The sequence below is a fragment of the Palaemon carinicauda genome, chromosome 8 (assembly GCF_036898095.1).
Source record: "Palaemon carinicauda isolate YSFRI2023 chromosome 8, ASM3689809v2, whole genome shotgun sequence".
NCBI lineage: Eukaryota > Metazoa > Arthropoda > Malacostraca > Decapoda > Palaemonidae > Palaemon > Palaemon carinicauda.
The window spans coordinates 119,191,536-119,212,178 of record NC_090732.1 but is presented as its reverse complement, the minus strand read 5'-3'; the positions used below and the strand labels follow the sequence as shown (position 1 = coordinate 119,212,178).

Here is a 20,643-nt window from a genome sequence, read left to right as displayed (position 1 = left end):
AGTTGTTTACCTTACCTTTCAAAAGTGAAGAATTATTGTTTTGGTGGCTTGTGAATTTTGACATTTTCTTGGGCACCCTCGAATTCTCGAAAACATCAGTCACTAAAATATATATAAAACAAATAATTTTCTATGATATCTGGAAAATAGGACACAATAACAGAAGGGAAATAAGGGAAACTTGCTATTGGGCTAATAGAAAATATATTGGTGATTATTATTATTATTATCATTATTATTATTATTATTATTATTATTATTATTATTATTATTATTAGTTGCTAAGCTACAACCCTAGTTGGAAAAGCAGAATGCTATAAGCCCAGGGGCTCCGACAGGGAAAATAGCCCAGTGAAGAAAGGAAAAACAGGAAAAATAGAATATCTTAAGAAGAGTAATATTAAAATAAACATCTATATAAACTATATAAACTTTAACAGAACAATAGGAAGAGAAATAAGATAGAATAGTGTGCTCGAGTGTACCCTCAAGCAAGAGAACTTTAACCCAAGATAGTGGAAGACCATGGTACAGAGGCTATGGCACTACCCAAGACTAGAGAACAATGGTTTGATTTTGGAGTGTCCCTCTCCTAGAAGAGCTGCTTACCATAGCAAAAGAGTCTCTTCTACCGTTAGCAAGAGGAAAGTAGGAAAGTGGCCACTGAACAATTACAGTATAGTAGTTAACCCCTTGTGTGAAGAAAAATTGTTTGGTAAACTCAGTGTTGTCAGGTGTATAAGGACAGAGGAGAATATGTAAAGAACAGGCCAGACTATTAGGTGTATGTGTAGGTAAAGGGAAAATGAACCGTAACCAGAGAGAAGGATCCAATGTGGTACTGTCTGACCAGTCAAGACACCATAACTTTCTAGTGGTAGTATCTTAACGGGTGGCTGGTGCCATAGCCAACCTACTACCTGTTAAATGAATCGCTATAATAGAAGGCAATAGAGCTTCAATGACATGGGGGAAACAAATCAACATAATACGTGTAAATGTTATTTTGATACACAGGAACAGTTTAGGGAAATACAGAAAACAAATATTTCATTATTAAGGGTTTCACGTTACACCAAAATCTATTATAATGGCTTTTGGAAACAAAAATCCTATGAATTAATATATAAGACCTGACAATATATATTACATTTAGCTAGTCACATAATTATAAGTATAAATAAATAGTCATGATATACACGAAACAAGATCCTGAATTACACAGAAAATGTGTAGTATACATGCCATGGAAAATAAACAATGCTAAAAATATAGGAGTTAAATTAGAAAAAAAAAAATATTATTACAGAAAACTGTTATTAAAATCTATGGTACAAAAGTATGTAACGAATGCTAATTCCTTTATGAAAGGAAACGAAATTAAACTTTCATGATATTGGTTATTATTGCATCATTATTTTTAAGTTTTCTAGTCTTTAACATCTATAATTATCTTCTGATAGCCGACTTACCGGATTTTTTAAGCGTCTTATATTCGTCATACATACTGGACTGTGTCGCCATGCAACTGGTATCCTGTCAATAAAAATAAATCTTTGACAGAGAATCCAAGGAAATAATATGTTTCTTATTCCCCATTGTTTCAAAAATTATCACCATGTTATGAAAAATATGTTTCCACCATGCGCTAAAACTACAATTACGTATTAAATGTCATCACTAACTGCAATATCATTAAAGACGTATATTGTATTTATATTAGCCACACCATTCTCCTAACTTGTACAATTTGAATAAACATGACAGCAAAAACCTGAAATACGAAATGAGAAATAATTGATTCCTCCCCCCCCCCCCCCCCTTCCCTCCTCTTCTTGCAGGGATTCAAACCAGCAGTGGCGTCACGAGGGCTGTTGGCGCCCGGGGGCAAACTTTATTATGACTTCCAAAGAGATAGGAGTGGGAGGGTTCCATCTCCTTTGAGTGTATTGATCTTGGCAAGAAAGATTGTGTTCATTATTTTAGATATATTGTGTTGAAAACAAATCATTCTAATTTGCTTTATATTCTGGAATGATACTACATATGTGGAATACAAACCTGAATTCGCAAACTGAAATAGCTTATTTTACAAATATCAGGTATAATCAATTTATCATTACCCCTCATATATTAATTAAAAAATGACGATAAGATAAGTAAAATGTAGACTATAGTAAAGCATCACGTTAACTGGTAACTATTCATAACCAAAGACAATTGGCAAAGTAAATATGACTAAAAACGGAGATACATATAGTAAATTCAGGAGGCTAAGAAAACGTAAAATGTACAATTTGTTGCCAATATAGAAATTAACATTGGAAAATTAAGATTTTGTGTTAAAAGATCGAATAGTTATAGGCGCCTTTCCTACTTGTTTCCCATCGTTATCTTTACATTAAGGGGTCGGTTTCCTGATGTGCCCTCTCCAAATCCTTCTATCAAAGGAATCCTCTTCCACCAAACCTCTTCTCTCCATATAATCCTTCACCTTATCTCGCTGTCTAATTTTCCGCCTCCCTATCGCTCTTCTCCCCTAACACGTTCCTCTCAAGCCCTCCTCACTCCCTCCCCACCATCCATCCTCAACACGTGCTCACACCACCTAAGTCGTGGCACTCTTAGCACTTCTGTAATCTTTACTATGCCTGCCATTCTTGTTTCATCATTTTCCAATTTTTAAAACAGTGATATTCCCATAATCCATCTAAGCATTCTCATCTCTATTCTCTCATCCTTTGCTTCCCCTTTTCGCCTTCGAAGCCACATTTCTGATCCATACATTAACACTATATGGTTATTGACTTTTAGCTTGATTAGCATTTTCTTATCATATACCACTCCTGCTACCTCCCGCCACTTCCTCCAGGATGCTTTTATACTATTCTCAGCTTCATCCTTACATCATACCTCCTGATTTATAGTGCGACCAAAGTATCTAATTCATTCCACCTTTTTTATAATCGAACCTCTACTTTCGTGTATGTCTATCCTGTCCCTATCTTCCTTAAAGCTCACCATAGCTTCTGTCTTATCCATATTTACTCTCAAGGCCGCTAACCCCACCCACCCTCTACAATCTCTTGTCACTCTACAACCCTTCTCGGTAAGTCTATCTCATTTTCAGCAGTAATCACCAAATCATTTGCATATAGCAACTCCCACAACATTTCTGATCTCTTCACTTAACACATCTAAGACCAGCACAAATAAATAACTATTTTCTTCCCTCTTGTGACAGAATCCCAACGTCTCTGGCTATTTTCATGTGTTATGATTTTTTCTATTTTTTTTTTTCCTACTGCTAAAACTTCCCTTTAGTTCTAGTGAAGAACAGTGGTTGGCACTTTCTGTTGAAGGAAAAATTTGAAAATGTATGCACAAAAAGTAAAACATTTTCTTTTGACAGGTGAATAGACTAACCAAGACAGAAGCATTTTTAAATCCCAATTTCTATAAAGAAATACACATCTACGTAGTTTGTCTTATCATAAACATACTTATTTATAAAAGTCTTTAATCCAAGGATATTGGATGCAGCTTATCCAACCATAAATCTGTTGCGTGGGATGATGATGAAGAGATAGTTTTATGCATAATATTTACTGGGAAAAAGTCAATATATTTGTCTGCGTTTACTTAAGCATACTGTAGACCCTAAGATTCTTTAAAAGACTATGCTAGCTTAGTATGTATTGTTTGGAAATTTATTTGAAAAGCCAACTATTTTTTAGTAAGAATACAAATATAGTATATCATCATTTAAGAAAATACTTTTGAAATTTTTTTAAACACTATTAGACTTTTTTATTATTACTTTTCTATTGTATGATAGGATTGATTTGCAGTGGACTAGTATGTTGAAAATTAAAAGTCTAGGCCAGCGGTTCCCAACCTTTACTATTATTATTATTATTATTATTATTTGCTAAACTACAACCCTAGTTGGAAAAGCTGAATGCTATAAGCCCAGGGCCCCCAAAAGGGAAAATAACCCAGTGAGGAAATGAAACAAGGAAAAATTAAATATTTTAAGAAGAGTAATAACATTAAAATAAATATTTCCCATATAAACTATAAAAACTTTAACAAAACAATAATAAGAGAAATCAGATAGTATAGTGTGTCTGAGTGTACCCTCAAGCAAGAGAACTCTAACCCAAGACAGTGGAAGACCATGGTACAGAGGCTATGACACTACCCAAGACAAGAGAACAGTGGTTTGATTTTGGAGTGTCCTTCTCCTAGAAGAGCTGCTTACCATAGCTAAAGAGTCTCTTCTACCCTTACCATGAGGGAAAGTAGCCACTGAACAAATACAGCCCAGTAGTTAACCCCTTGAGCGAATAATTAATTGTTTGATAATCTCAGTGTTTTCAGGTGTATGAGGACAGAGGAGAATCTGTAAAGAATAGGCCAGACTATTCGGCGTATTTGTAGGCAAAGAGAAAGAACCGTAACCAGAGAGAGGGATCCAATGTAGTACTGTCTAGCCAGTCAAAGGACCCCATAACTCTCTGGCCGTAGTATTTCAACGGACGGCTGGTGCCCTGGCCAACCTACTACTCAAGGAACCCTTGAGACAATTTATCTTGTCCCAAGGAACCCATATATATATATATATATATATATATATATATATATATATATATATATATATATATATATATATATATATATATATATATATATATATATATATATATATATATATATATATATATATATATATATATATATCGTCATTTTTCTTCATATCCTCTTCATCAACTGGATGCTTCCTATTAAAATATTTCAATATCTCAGCCTTTCATGAATACTAAAAGACTGTTGAAAAGAAAATGGTTGCTCACTCTGTTCAAGACAGATTAAATAAGAAATGAAAACGGGATCTTCAGTAGTCGGAACTGATCAGTTCATAACACTTATGAAATCCGTTGAATGGTGCAATACAAGTATTCTTCATGACTCATGCCGCCTCGAAACACCATTGGATGCCTATATTACAAACCATTTCACCGTCATTTATAAAACCAACCTTTAATAAAATTAAAAAAAAAAAAATCTCGCACTATATGTTATGATAAAAAAAAATAGGCCTATGTTTTCTCACTGTATGTTTAAAATATACATGAAAAAATTAATCAAATAAAACATGAATTCTCACGGAACCCCTGGCGATTGTTCACGTACACCTAGTAAGGAATGGTTGATCTAGGCTAGGGCTTTCATAGTATCTTAATGATATTAGGCTAGTAATAAAATTTGTTAGTAGCCTAGAGTAATTAGCGTATAGTGCTTACATTCATATCACCATCATCATCAGCCATAATTAGTTCACTGGCAGACAAAGGACTAAGACATGTCCTTCCACTAGCATCTATTTATGGTCTTTCTATGCCAGTCTATACTGGCAAAAATTTCTTAGCTCGTCATTCCATCGTATTCTCCTCCTTCCCCTGCTTCTTTTGCAATCTCTAGGGACCCATTCTGTTATTCTTAATGTCCATCTATTATCTGTCATTCTCATTGTCTATCTTGCCCATGTCCACTTCTTTTTCTTACATTTTTTTTAGAATAACCTCTACTTTAGTTTGCTCTCGAATCCATGTTGCTCATTTTCTATTTCAAAGTGTTTTTCGCATCATTGTTCTTTCCATAGCTCTTTGAGTTGTAACTAGCTTATGTTATAAGGCTTAAGCAAGGCTCCAAATTTCCGATGCAGAAGTTAAAACTAGTAGGACCATCTGATTAAATACTTTTCTTCTTAGAGAAAGTGTCATTTTACTTTTCATAACCTCATTTTGTTTACCAAAAGTTTATCCTTCTAATTTCGTTTTCATGTCCTGGGGAAACCCTTACTGTCTGTCCTAAGTACGTATATTCATTAACAATTTGTAGAGGTTCATCCATAAAACTTATTTGTTGTCTATGCATTTTAAATTGAACATTAACTTAGTTTTACTCATATTCATTTTCAGTCTTGCATTTTTGTTTTCCCTATTCAAATCTTCTATCAACTTTTGCAATTCCTCCCATGATTCACTAAACAGAACTCTCTGCAAATCTTAATATATATATATATATATATATATATATATATATATATATATATATATATATATATATACATATATATATATATATATATATATATATATATATATTAGTGTATATAAATAAATATAAATATATATATATAAATATATATATATATATATATATATATATATATATAAATATTTATATATATAAATATTTATATATATATTTAAATATATATATATATATATATATATATATATATATATATATACATATATATATATATATATATATATATATATATATATATATATATATATATATATATATATATATATATATAAAATGACGATTAAGAGAAGCTAATCTTCATTAAAAATAAAATATGTACTGAAAGCTCATAGAAACTGAAAAATTCTAAATCAATGGATTCAGCACCCAATTACCTAAAAGAATAGGCGTCTCCCCACCTTCAATATTGCACCACTGATTCAAACCAAAATAGAGACTGGTACTAACCCACTGCATCACAGTCAAAGTATCAATACCCTGGTATTTCAAATTTCACGGCTAATCAACGTTTGTTTACATAAGAAACTCGAACATCAACCAGCTGCACAAATAATCATTGATTATTAAAAAGTAACGCCAGGTAATTAACGATTATCAAAATTCATTTAAAGATCTTAGAGGAACAATATAACAAGTCTTTCACTGCATAACACGAGACCGTGCATAACATAACAGACAGTTGAGCTTTAAGCTCAGCTAACCATGTTAGGAGACTGCCAAAAGCGCAGTTGTATAGTCGTATTCAAACTACGCTTTTATTACTCTTCGCGCACGACAGTATTTCGTGGTTTACCTCCCACTCTCCCACTTACTTCAAGCAGTGACCTGATACTAATGTCGTCGTTAATTCTTGGACGTTTCCGTCTCAGTTAAACTTTAATTCTTAGCTTTGAAATTCGATTTTTTTTCCTAATACATTTTCTAATGCATTTTACAATCTTAGACATTTTACTTTTTTTAAAGTTTGGAAATGTCATGTAAGATCAACTCTAATTTCTGTTGCTGCATTTGTCCTTAATAATTTGTTCTTGAAATTCTATTATTATATATTAATTCTTTTTACATTTAAGTTTCCTCCCATGTATATTAGGTCGATCGCCTTCCGAAATAATTCAACTTGAATAATGCAGATTCTAAGCTTTCCTTACTTCTATATTGGTAAAATATAATCGATCTTCCTACCTTTGTGGAAACGGCCGATTTCTGGGTGGTCTTGTCCATGGTGTAATAAGGAACCGTCTGACAGGTAATCTCTCTGCTTCTGATGAGACCACTGGTTTTCTTCTGAAAGTCAACAATGAAATTAATGCACACTAGGAAATGTATCTAATCTATCATATTTCTAACATGTATGCATTTACAGGGGGAAAATACATCATACACTTTGGAATACTTGATTTATCAAAATCTCCTTTTTATTCACTATATCCAGATGAAAATCGTATACTGATTAACGGTACAAATATATCCCGTAAGTATACATTAGTACCTATAGTCAATTCTTTTTAGCGAGGCAGTTTTGCACCGACTCGCAGGGGTGCCCTTAAAGCTCGGAAAAGTTTCCTGTTCGCTGATTGGTTGGACAAGATTATTCTAACCAATCAGATAGCAGGAAACTTTTCCGAGCTAACAGGGCACGCTGCGAGTCGGTGCAAAGGCGCCTCATTAAAAAAAAATTAGTATAGTTTATTACATATCTGGGTTTTCATCCCACTGCCAAAATAACATTACTGATTCTATTACTGTAATAAACTTTGTACAAAAGAAACATATGCAAATACACGTCAGAGATGAACACTTATGATTCTGGTGGGGGCAAAAATGATAAAACCCCAGCAGGTTCGCTCATGCATAAAAGGAAACTGCAACACATGTAATTATGTCTGGGTTAACAAGGGAGGGACATGCAGCAAGATGAATGGAACATGAGATGAAAGATGCGATAAATATATCGGCGAGAAATATTTTTAGTGGATGAGATTTTGCTCTGGGAAAAGTGATCCTTCTTGAGATCTTGACAGTTTTTCCACATATTCTAACGGGTTTTCTATGCCTTCTTAATTCAGTCTTTACCATGAAGTTGATTAAGGGAGATTACTTCAAGTTACTTGAAGCTCATATATCAAAAATTGTTCTTAGGTACTGTGCTTATAAAGACCACTGGGTAAATATCTGTATAATCTAAAATTTATCAGCAAGTTATTCACAATATAAAAATATAATACTTTAAATATTTTTCAAGATCTATTTTGAATTAAAATAGTACACATTCACTTTCTTTTTGTACAATGAATACCATGACATCCTCTTCATGACATTAATGTTATTATTACTATCAAAATTATCATGATTAGAATTAACATTATTATTATTATCAAAATTAAGCGAATTTCTTGATTCGATAATCAAGGAGTTCAATTATGTATATCTAAAACGACACGCCTATAATTGGGTATAAAATTTGATAGCCTACCATAAATGTAGGAAACAAAGGGGAATTTTCATGGGATCAACAAACCATAACTGTTCTCTGCCTCGATACCTTTTTTCCTTCTTGTCTCCTCATACCGTTGCGGTAAGCGATATGGCTTCCAGGTTTAATTACGAAACTTATTAACTTTAACCTTCAGGAATTACAAAATAGTGAAGGTTAAAATCCTAACCTTTTTTTTTTTAACAAATGCATTATTTGTTTTCTTTTTAATACATTCATGTATTGAGACTGCCAACTGATTTAGTTATTAGCTGATCAATTTCTGTTTTCTCCTCTTTCGTATTCTTATATACAATTTGATAGCATCACATATTTCAGAATGTTGAGATACATTTTTGTAAGAAGTTTTGAGACACCTGTTATTTTTTAGGTTTATTTGAAAATGAAAATTGGGGCATATTCATTCTTACAAACCTGGGTCAACCACTCAAATCACACTATCACGAATATACGAGTACATAAAGTTCTCATACACAGACATTGTATATATATATATATATATATATATATATATATATATATATATATATATATATATAATATATATATATACATATATATATATATATATATATATATATATATATATATATATATATATATATATATATATATATATAACATACACACATATATATGTGTGCATATATCTCCATATGTGTACAGTATATATAGATTATGAAATCTATACTGTATACTGTATATATATATATATATTATATATATATATATATATATATATATATATATATATATATATATATACATACATATATATAATATATATTTTATATATATATATATATATATATATATATATATATATATATATATATTATAGATATAAATATATGCATACATATATATATATATATATATATATATATATATATATATATATATATATATATATATATATATATATATATAATACTAAACAGTTACAAAACTATAAATGTAATGTAGCTCAGTTATTTTTACCTTACCTTAAAATAGGAATCCCACTGGGAAATAAATATGGCAGCCAGTTGATCCTGGTAGTGTAGAGAAGTATTCTCCTGATAATACAGTTCCATTGTCCTCGTCTCCTGTAGATGAACTCGAAATACCATTGCGGTCATCTGAAGGAAGATAGCAAGAACTAAATTTCCATCTATTTTTTGGTTTCAAACAATGACTTGGCAGAATCAAATTGCTATTAATGTAATCATGCTTATAAATGACTTTTTAAAGATTTTTGAAGTCATAAATTCTTTACTTCTAAACTATAGTGTGACTGATAATATATGAAGGTAGAAATAAATTCTTTACTTCTAAACTATAGTGTGACTGATAATATATGAAGGTAGTCATAAATTCTTTACTTCTAAACTATAGTGTGACTGATAATATATGAGGGTATTCATAAATTCTTTACTTCTAAACTATAGTGTGACTGATAATATATGAGGGTAGTCATAAATTCTTTACTTCTAAACTATAGTGTGACTGATAATATATGAAGGTAAAGGTCATAAATTCTCTACTTCTAAACTATAGAGTGACTGATAATATATGAAGATAAAAATAGGAAGATATTTTAGGAAAGTTTCCACTAACTCCAAAGGTTTTAATCATCAATCTACATAAATTAAAAACAAACAAAATATTGAAAAGCATATTGTAATTTAATTTCCAAATCCATCTATAACCTTAAGAAAGTTAAGGTAAAAATTAATCGGGATAAGTAATTACTAACTCCTAGGTACTGTGACGGGCCGAGAGAGGAGTTGTGAACTCAAAGGCAGGATGCAATCAACTGAGTTTTATTAAGGAACACTCTTCTTTATATACAAAACCTCAAGGCAACAGGACATAACATGTTCGAGAGACAGACAATGTTCAGAGCAAAACCGGAGACATGATCATTCAGGTTCTTTTTAGTACGAGGGAAGAGCGCAGATACAAGCATAATATATACAAAATAATTATGTACAATTGTGTGACACACGGTTGGTACATGGCTCCCCCCCTAAAAATGACATACTGTACATGTTAAATAGGGCGCCCTGATCTAGAGAGGCGAACTGTAGGCGGGTCATCTGGCAGAAGATAAGCAGGTTTTAGACGATCAATGGAGACCCAGTCTTCTTTGCCCCGAATGTTTAGTAGGAATGCTTTCGGACTGCGTCGGATTACAAGGAAAGGGCCCGTGTAAGGGGGCGTTAGTGGTGGCTTGCTAGTGTCGTTGCGCAGGAAGACGTGCGTTGCAGAGTGCAAGTCCGTTGGTATGTGATGCTTCGCTGGGGACTTGTAAGTCTGGCGGCACGGAGTAAATTTTCCCACGACGTGACGTATGCGCTGGAGATCGTCGGAGGAGGTTGTAGAAGGAAAAAATTCGGCAGGGACGACCAACGGGTCGCCATACACCATTTCAGCTGCCGAGACGTCGAGGGCGTCTTTAGGAGTGGTCCTTAGTCCCAGGAGGACCCAGGGAAGTTGAGTAAACCAGTTGCAATCCTTGCAGCGGGACATCAAAGCAGCTTTGAGGGTGCGATGAAAACGTTCAACCATTCCATTGGCAGCGGGGTTGTAGGCCGTTGTCTGATGTAGGGTGATGTCCAGGAGATTCGCTAATGACGTCCACAATTGAGAGGTGAAAGTGGTTCCCCTGTCAGAAGTAATATACTCAGGGATACTGAATCTTAAAATCCATCCAGAGAGTAAGGCAGATGTACATGAGGTGGACATTGCAGTTTCCATGGGAATGGCTTCAGGCCAACGAGTGGAGCGGTCGATGACGGTAAACAGGTAACGATGTCCTTGTGATGTGGGTAGGGGGCCTACAACGTCGACGTGAATGTGTGCGAAACGACGCTGAGGTTGAGGAAAGGTGCCCACTCCTGAATCCGTGTGTCGATGTACTTTGGAAGTTTGGCAAGAAGTACAGGCGCGGACCCAATCCTTATCATCCTTAGAAATGCCGTGCCAAATGAACTTTGCCTTCAGCAGCTGTGCAGTAGAATGGCACGAGGGATGTGAAAGGCCGTGAATGAAATCAAACACCTGTCGGTGCACGGGAGCAGGAATCCAAGGTCGCGGTCTACCAGTACTGACGTCACAGAGGAGGGTGGTGTTGGAGTCTTCAAGGGGAAAATCTTCCCAACGGAGGGACGTGCAGGATGTCCTACAAGCTTGATACTCTGGATCCTGTCGTTGGGCGTCAGCCAGGGCATTGTAATCCAATCCCAGTTGAACGGCAGCCAACGTGTTTCTTGACAGGGCATCGGCAACGGGATTAATTTTCCCAGGGACGTATTGGCGGGGGCAATTGTATTCAGCCACGGCGGAGAGATGTCGGCGTTGACGGGCGGACCAGGCGTCAGACTGTCGAGTGAAGGCGTGCACCAGAGGCATGTGGTCTGTGCGAATGACGAAGGGCGTACCTTCTAAGAAATGGTGAAGGTGACGGACAGCCAAGTGCACCGCCAGCAATTCTCGATCGAAGGTAGAATAACCCGATTCTGCCTTGGACAGTTTTCTGCTGAAGAAGGCCAATGGGCGGGGCGAGCCTTTGACCACCTGCTCGAGTACTGCACCAATAGCGACGTCGCTGGGATCGGTGTAGAGAAGGAGAGGGGCGTGTGGGATAGGAAAAGTGAGAGCCGCAGCAGTTGATGGGGCCTTCTTTGCATTGCAGAAGGCTGCTTCTTGAAGGGGACCCCACTTCAAGTCCTTTGGCTTGCCCTTGAGGGAGGCGTAGAGGGGAGCAAGAGTGGCGGCAATGGCTGGCAGAAAACGGTGATAATAGTTGATCATGCCCAAGAATTCCTGCAGAGCTTTGACGGTCGAGGGCGCGGGGAAGTTCTGAACGGCTGCTACCTTCTCAGGGAGGGGATGGACTCCCTCAAGAGTGATACGGTGCCCTAAGAACGACACTTCGTTGGCGCCAAAGGTACACTTGTCGTACCGGACTACAAGGCCGTTTTGTTGCAGGCGGGTGAGCACGATGCGCAGGTGACGGAGGTGTTCCTCTTTTGAGGAGGAGAACACAAGTATGTCGTCCACATAACATACACAGAAAGGGAGGTCCCCTAAGATGCCATCCATGAGACGTTGAAACGTTGCCCCAGCATTACGAAGGCCAAAACAGGAGTAATTGAAGGTGTATGTACCAAACAGAGTGGTGATGGCGGTCTTGGGGATGTCTTCTGGGTTCATAGGCACCTGATAATACCCCTTCAGGAGGTCGAGCGTAGAGAAAACCTTCGCTTTGTGCAGGTAGGAGGTCACATCGGCAATGTTTGGGAGGGGGTAGTGATCCGGTTCTGTTTGCATGTTCAGGCGCCTGTAATCCCCGCACGGACGGAGGGAGCCGTCTTTCTTCAGAACGATGTGTAAGGGTGACGACCATGGGCTGGAGGCCTTTTGGCAAAGGCCCATTTTCTCCATTTCGGCGAACGTCTGTTTGGCGGCTGCCAATCGTTCCGGTGCCAGACGTCTGAATTTTGCGAAGACTGGGGGTCCCGTCGTCTTGATATGGTGATAAATACCGTGCTTGGCAGGAACCGTGGGCGTTTGGCGAAGTTCTGGACGGAAAACTTCCGGGTACGACGTGAGGAGGTGGGCGTAGGCATCCGTGGGTGCGCTGATGTGGAGAGCGAGGTTAGAGGGGGCGGGTTGAAGAGGTGTCGACAAGTACGAGTCTGCGTTGACCAATCGTCGGTGGGCGACATCGACCAGAAGGTGGAAATGAGAGAGGAAATCCGCACCGAGGATTGGCATTGTGACGTCAGCAACGAGAAACTTCCAATTGAATTTACCGTTTCCGAACGATAATGTGAGGTTCTCGTAACCGTAGGTGGGTATCGCAGATCCGTTGGCAGCTACCAAGCGGACATCGGCAGATGTAGACAGACTACGTCGTGCCTTGAAGAGTTTCCTTGGCAAAAGAGAACGACAAGCACCCGTGTCTACCAAAAATCGCACGCCCATTATTGCATCCTGTAAAAAGAAAAGATTAGAAACATGGGAGGCCACCGCCACAAGCGATGGCCTACTTACACATTTTTTGGCCACTGACAATCCTTGGCACATTTCTTCGCGGTTGCCCCGAATCTGAAGTGGTAGTAGCAAAACTGCGGCGGATGGGAGGTAGTAAGTGGCTATAGAAGTCGTTCGTAGGGGCGTGAGCGATTGGTGGGTGGTGGGCAGCTTTGTCGCTGCTTCGGCACGTCACGGGGTAGGCGTGTATGTCCTACGGCATTCATGTCAGCTTCGGTTGACGTTGAATAGGCATCCTCGTCGTCAGGGGTGGAGGCGTTGATGGAGGTCTTGAAGTGGCTGATCATAAGGGCGTCGGCTTTGGTCATCAAGTCCTTTATGGGTAAACTATCGACATCGGGTATGGCAGCGCGTATAGGTTCGGGTAAACGGCGTATCCAAAGGGCACGAAGTAGGTTCACCTCACGAGGAGAGCCGTCTGTGGCAGGTTGAAGGCAAGCGATACTGGTCATTTCCCTGATGGCAAGCGAAGCCCTTTGGTCCCCCAACGGTTGTTGCGAGAGCTGAAAAAGCTTTGCTATACGGGCGGCTGGCGACGGCGAGTACTGCTGCAGAAGGTATGTTTTGAGGGCGTCATACGCTATTGGGGTGTCTCCTTGTCACAAAGCCAGTCGGATATTTCTGGGAAGGTGTCCTCGAGTATTGCCGTGAGAACATAATCCGCTTTGGTGGTTGAGCGAGTCACGCCCCTGATACAAAACTGGACTTCTGAGCGCTGAAACCAAGCAAACGCTTCTCCGCTGGCGAACGGTGAAAGTTTCAATGGGGCGGCCGCAGCGCCAACTGCCGTAGTAGAGTCCGTCTCCGTCATAGTACCAACGATGGAGGGGCGAGGGAGGTGGGGGTGGAAGGCAGTGGGAGCGAGTCGACTTCCGGGGTCACCAATGTGACGGGCCGAGAGAGGAGTTGTGAACTCAAAAGGCAGGATGCAATCAACTGAGTTTTATTAAGGAACACTCTTCTTTATATACAAAACCTCAAGGTAACAGGACATAACATGTTCGAGAGACAGACAATGTTCAGAGCAAAACCGGAGACATGATCATTCAGGTTCTTTTTAGTGCGAGGGAAGAGCGCAGATACAAGCATAATATATACAAAATAATTATGTACAATTGTGTGACACACGGTTGGTACAGTACCTTCAATTTGACCTTACGCTTAAAAGAAAAGTCTGTTAAAATTGATAGTGGAACATATGCAACAAACCATAGACACTAAAACACCAATTCTAAATAAGCTCAGAGAATTTTCCTTTGTCTTACATAAATAGGTGATGGTAATACATAAAACAAAACCTTTGACACTCAAATTCTGACCTCCAGAAGAATATCTATCGTAGTTTCTGATATCTAAACATTATAATTCTCCAACCTTCAAAATGACCAATAACTTTAAAGATAGACCAAATTCATAACGATGTGAGGAAGATATTTACAACACCGAAAGGTACCTAAAGGTTTGGTTTTCCATTATTATCTATGGTTGTATTATCACATGTTACCCATAACGTGTTGGGAAAATGGAAAACGAATAAATTTTAGTTTCAGCTGGTGTTAAAAAGTAATTCTAGGATGGTTTTCTTACCAGTATACCATAAACACTTCTCTTTGTGTGAGGAAAATGTTCTTGGTTTCCTTTCGTGTGGTTTAATTATTAACCAAGGGGGGCAAGCTAACTACGATAAACAAGTCAGATTTCAGATATTTAGGGTCTTAAATAAAGAGCTTTCATAAATAACTTAACCATTCATCTGTGTTTAATTGTATTTCTATGGAAATAAAAGAATAAACAAATGAATTTGTATGTTCCTTTCCTGTAAACTTGTTTCGAAACTTTCAGGTAGTCTTTGTATTGTACCAACCGTGTGTCACACGATCGTACATGGTAACGACATTTCATTTTGTGTATATATTAAGCTTTTATCTTCGCTCTCCCCTTGCACTAACAAGAACCTGAAATAACATGTATGTTTTTCTCACCGTTAACTGTTAACCGGTGCGGTGTCGGTTGATCGGGTAATTTCCTGTTGCATTGAACCTGAAATAACGTCTGTTTTTCTCACCGTTAACTGTTAACCGGTGCGGTGTCGGCTGAACAGAAAATTTCCTGTTGCATTGAGTTTTTATATATAAAGGCGAGTGTTCTGTAATAAAGTTACTCAGTTGCTTTCATCCTGCTTTTGAGTCACAACCTTCTCTCGGCTCGTCACAGTATATAGGCATCACAGAACCTCAAAGTTTGAACAATACTTTCCACTAAAGTATATTCTACGGAAAGCCCCCACTCATTGGGATATAGTAATATTCGTTCAATCTCTCTCCTGAAACTATATGCAGTAGTGCATAGACGTCGTTGAAGCAGCTTTTCTGCATGATTAAACCAAACCAAATGATGAGAATTAGGGAGATCAAAGAAGAGTCAGAGTATTAGGGAGAGGGAATATTTGGAAGTGAAATTTTAAATATGTAGCTTATTTGTTAGTCGTATTCAGCCATGTGTTCTTATACCTTTTGACAGTCATATGTTCTCATATCTTTTTTACGATATGTGTTTCAGTCATGTATTCTCGCAGCTTTTTAAGTCATGTGTTATTTACGCTTTCTATGTTCGGAGACGTTTATCTAAATTAATCAGTCTCAGTACTTTGAATAAGGCTGTAATCGTTTCTTTTTATAGTTCATACAATAAAAATATACATACAATCTCCCAAATCATAATAAAATAGGTTTACCAATGAGATCGGTTACAACCTTTTTTAAAATCAACCGGAAATGTTTTCATGTTGGATTGCCCAAATTGTTGAACAATTTCAAAGGGTGGGGGGAGGGGGGTAAGGGGTTGTTTCCCAGGGCTACCTAACATTAGGATACCATAATCGATAGGAATAAGATGATTTTAATGCAATTTTATTCTTTTATGTCGTCTCCCTTTTGCAACCTTCCATTGAAAACTTTTATAGAAATGATCCGTAACAATTGGGATGTGAATTTCACTTCAAATTGGAGAAATACGTGAGCGTATTAAATTATGGGTAAAACTCCTTTTTAGTTTTGAGTGATATAAAAAGATGACTAAAAATAGATAAAAGAATACATGATTTGAAAAAAAGGTTTAAAACACATGAAAAACACATGACCAAATGAACTTCTTAAGCAGTTAGTTTTTAATTTGTGGACTATCATAAAATAAACTTTGTTACTAATAAGATGATAATCAAGAACAATTATACACAACGCAGAGTTGTGTAAAAGGCAGTAACCAACTTAAAACCCATCATGGGAAAATTCCTGTAATAACTTGGATAAGAAAATATGAATTGCAAAACCGGACTTGGGGGGGGGGGGGGGCGGGGGGGGGGGCGGGGGGCGGGGGGCGGGGGGCGGGGGGCGGGGGGCGGAGGGCGGTTGTTAAAGAAGCTAACATGGATATAGTTTCTTTGGCAGACCACCATTGTTGACCTGGCAATCCTGATCAGGATCTTTGAAAGACTTTATGCTAATATCTTGAATATGAATAAAAATGAACACGCGATAAAAAGATATGTTAAGTCAGCATATATTAACAGTATCAAGAATAATTTTCGTCACAAACTAAATCTAAAAATTACCAACCCTTCAGTCTTTTTCTTCCTAAAAGTTGCTCAAAAATAGCCGCCTAAAAGGTGTTTTCTTCCGAAAAGTTACACAAATTGCCGCTTAAATGGTGGTTTGTCCCCAAAAGTGACATTGCAAAATTACTGCGCCTTGCAAAAAAAAATAAATAAATAAATAAAAAAAAAAATATTATCCTAATATGTCTCCCCAAAAAGTCTTTTAAAAAAAAGTATATTTCTAAATATATTTTGTGGAATGTTTTCTAGAAAAATTCAACGTTCATTTAGCTCATATCTACGCATCCATCAAGTAATAAACAGAAAAATTAAAACAAAAGTGATTGCCTCCTTGGCTAAAAGAATATAAAAAAACATTAATTTCCAACAGTATTAGTGCCTGATGAAAAAGCATTCGGAAAAAAAAATTTAATTAAAAACTTGAACATGGTCTACAAAGAACATTAATTCGTAAGCGAGATATCATCATTTGAGATGGTCATTTCTTTAAACTGAAAACTAAAAGCATTTATCTGTAATGGAATAACTGCAAAAAAAAAAAAATAGATACACAAGTCTATGCCACTGAATAGCAAATAAAGATAAAATATACAGCTATCTCTGGCATCTGAAGAAGTGCCTTGCAAATGTTTTGAAAAGTATATCAATCCAGGAAAGGTCAAACATTCTGGCAACTCTTCAGAAGTCCTGTCAAGTATATAAGCAGCAGAGAAGAGTGCCAGCAGACAAAAAAAAAAAAAAAAAAAATGTATTCAATGTATGGAATTAGCCATAAATAACCCGATAGTATAACTTTGACTGCAATTAAATTCATGAGAGACAAACAAAAGGTATTGACTGTCTGACACTCTTGTTAGATAGATATAAACCTATGAATACTGAGTGTCTGACATTCTTGTGAGATAGACCTAAACTTAAGAATACCGAATGTCTGACAGTCTTGTAAAATAGACATAAACCTATGAATATTGAATGTCTGACATTCTTGTAAGATAGACATAAACCTATGAATACTGAATGTCTGATATTCTTGTAAAATAGACATAAAACTATGAATACTGAATGTCTGACATTCTTGTAAGATAGACATAAACCCATGAATACTGAATGTCTGACATTCTTGTAAGATAGACATAAACCTATGAATACTGAATGTCTGATATTCTTGTAAAATAGACATAAAACTATGAATACTGAATGTCTGACATTCTTGTAAGATAGACATAAACCCATGAATACTGAATGTCTGACATTCTTGTAAGATAGACATAAAACTATGAATACTGAATGTCTGACATTCTTGTAAGATAGACATAAACCTATGAATACTGAATGTCTGATATTCTTGTAAAATAGACATAAAACTATGAATACTGAATGTCTGACATTCTTGTAAGATAGACATAAACCCATGAATACTGAATGTCTGACATTCTTGTAAGATAGACATAAACCTATGAATACTGAATGTCTGATATTCTTGTAAAATAGACATAAAACTATGAATACTGAATGTCTGACAGTCTTGTAAGATAGACATAAACCCATGAATACTGAATGTCTGACATTCTTGTAAAATAGACATAAAACTATGAATACTGAATGTCTGACATTCTTGTAAGATAGACATAAACCCATGAATACTGAATGTCTGACATTCTTGTAAGATAGACATAAACCTATGAATACTGAATGTGACAGTATTTTAAAATAGACATAAACCTATGAATACTGAATGTCTGACATTCTTGTAAGATAGACCTAAACTTATGAATACTGAATGTCTGACATTCTTGTAAGATAGACATAAACCTATGAATACTGAATGTCTGATATTCTTGTAAAATAGACATAAACCTATGAATACTGAATGTCTGACATTCTTGTAAGATAGACATAAACCTATGAATACTGAATGTCTGATATTCTTGTAAAATAGACATAAACCTATGAATACTGAATGTCTGACATTCTTGTAAGATAGACATAAACCCATGAATACTGAATGTCTGACATTCTTGTAAGATAGACATAAACCTATGAATACTGAATGTCTGACAGTATTTTAAAATAGACATAAACCTATGAATACTGAATGTCTGACATTCTTGTAAGACAGACCTAAATTTATGAATACTGAATGTCTGACATTCTTGTAAGATAGACATATACCCATGGATACTGAATGTCTGACATTCTTGTAAGATAAACATAAACTTATGAATTCTAAGTGAAACAGTATTTACCATGAAACTTAATTGGAAACAATTTCTGTACTGAAGTTTAGAGAGCTCGAAAGTAATTAAAACAAAACGACTCGTGCTGATTACGATTATCGTCACAGAAATTAAGCATGATCGCCACGCAGTCGCCTCAATGTCTTTGTGGAAGGCACTAGAAAAAATTAAATACTGTATATCGATCATTAGAATTTAAAAATGGCAGCTAAAATAGACTACCGTCACACACACACGAACAAACCTACACGAATTAAAGTATGAGAAATTTCATAGAAATAAAAAAGTGAGAACCTTTAAATAGCCATGCACGATAAGGGAAATGTTTTGACCATTATGTTACTCGTAATACAACGAGAACAATTAGATAAATCTGTTTATTAGTTATTCATTAATAGCTTCGAATACAGAAGTTCAGACAGTAAGATCTTGAAAAAAATACATTACGTATATGTTCATGAAAAGAGTACACTGCTATGTACAGAAAACAAAAATACACAAAATGTTTAAATTCATTATCATAAGATGTAAGCTATTTGGAAGAGCAGTTTTCTTTTAAATGGTCAGTATAAGCCAATATTCTCGTTATTTATTGAATGCAAAACTCAAATTTCTCATAAAGGGGTTCTTTAAATGAATTAAGAAAGCCAATATTCTAGGCAACATGTTTTACAACTAAATTTGTGCCACGAGGAAACTGCATTGACTTTAACTGTTGCTTTAATTCGGTTGCGTGTTCTGATCTGTCCCCCCCTTGTCACCTTGAATCTCCATCAGAAGATAATAAAACAGTATTTTTTGGGGGAATAACTTACCTTATTAGCAGAGGAAGAGGTCTATGCAAGGAGACTATAACTCGCTACACTTGGAGTAGGCTTAATAAGTTGATAAATCACAATACTCATTAAGATGTGATTAAATGTTTACGATATCTTAAAACACACAGAAATCATTCGTGACCCGACCGGAACCAAAAATCACGGTAGTGAATGAAGGGGAAGGGTTGTTTACCTTCGTTGCCATGGCAACGGGAACTCTGTCGGTGGTTTCGTGATGTAGCGTAGTTACTGAATATGAAACTAATCATAATGTCCTTCATCATCACGTATTTTAATTTTCTTTATATTCCTAATGTC

General features: G+C 36.3%; 1 protein-coding gene across 1 annotated transcript in view; it reads right to left on the bottom strand.

Annotated features, from left to right (window-relative positions):
- LOC137645857 (dynein axonemal intermediate chain 4-like) overlaps window positions 1-20,643 on the bottom strand; it is a 194,499-nt gene that overhangs the window by 54,649 nt on the left and 119,207 nt on the right. Inside the window, exons 3-6 of the mRNA XM_068378846.1 lie at window positions 9,601-9,735; window positions 7,303-7,404; window positions 1,473-1,536; window positions 16-102 (exon numbers count right to left, since the gene is read on the bottom strand). Coding sequence (XP_068234947.1) covers window positions 16-102; window positions 1,473-1,536; window positions 7,303-7,404; window positions 9,601-9,735 — 388 coding nt within the window. The remainder of the gene's footprint in view (window positions 1-15; window positions 103-1,472; window positions 1,537-7,302; window positions 7,405-9,600; window positions 9,736-20,643) is intronic.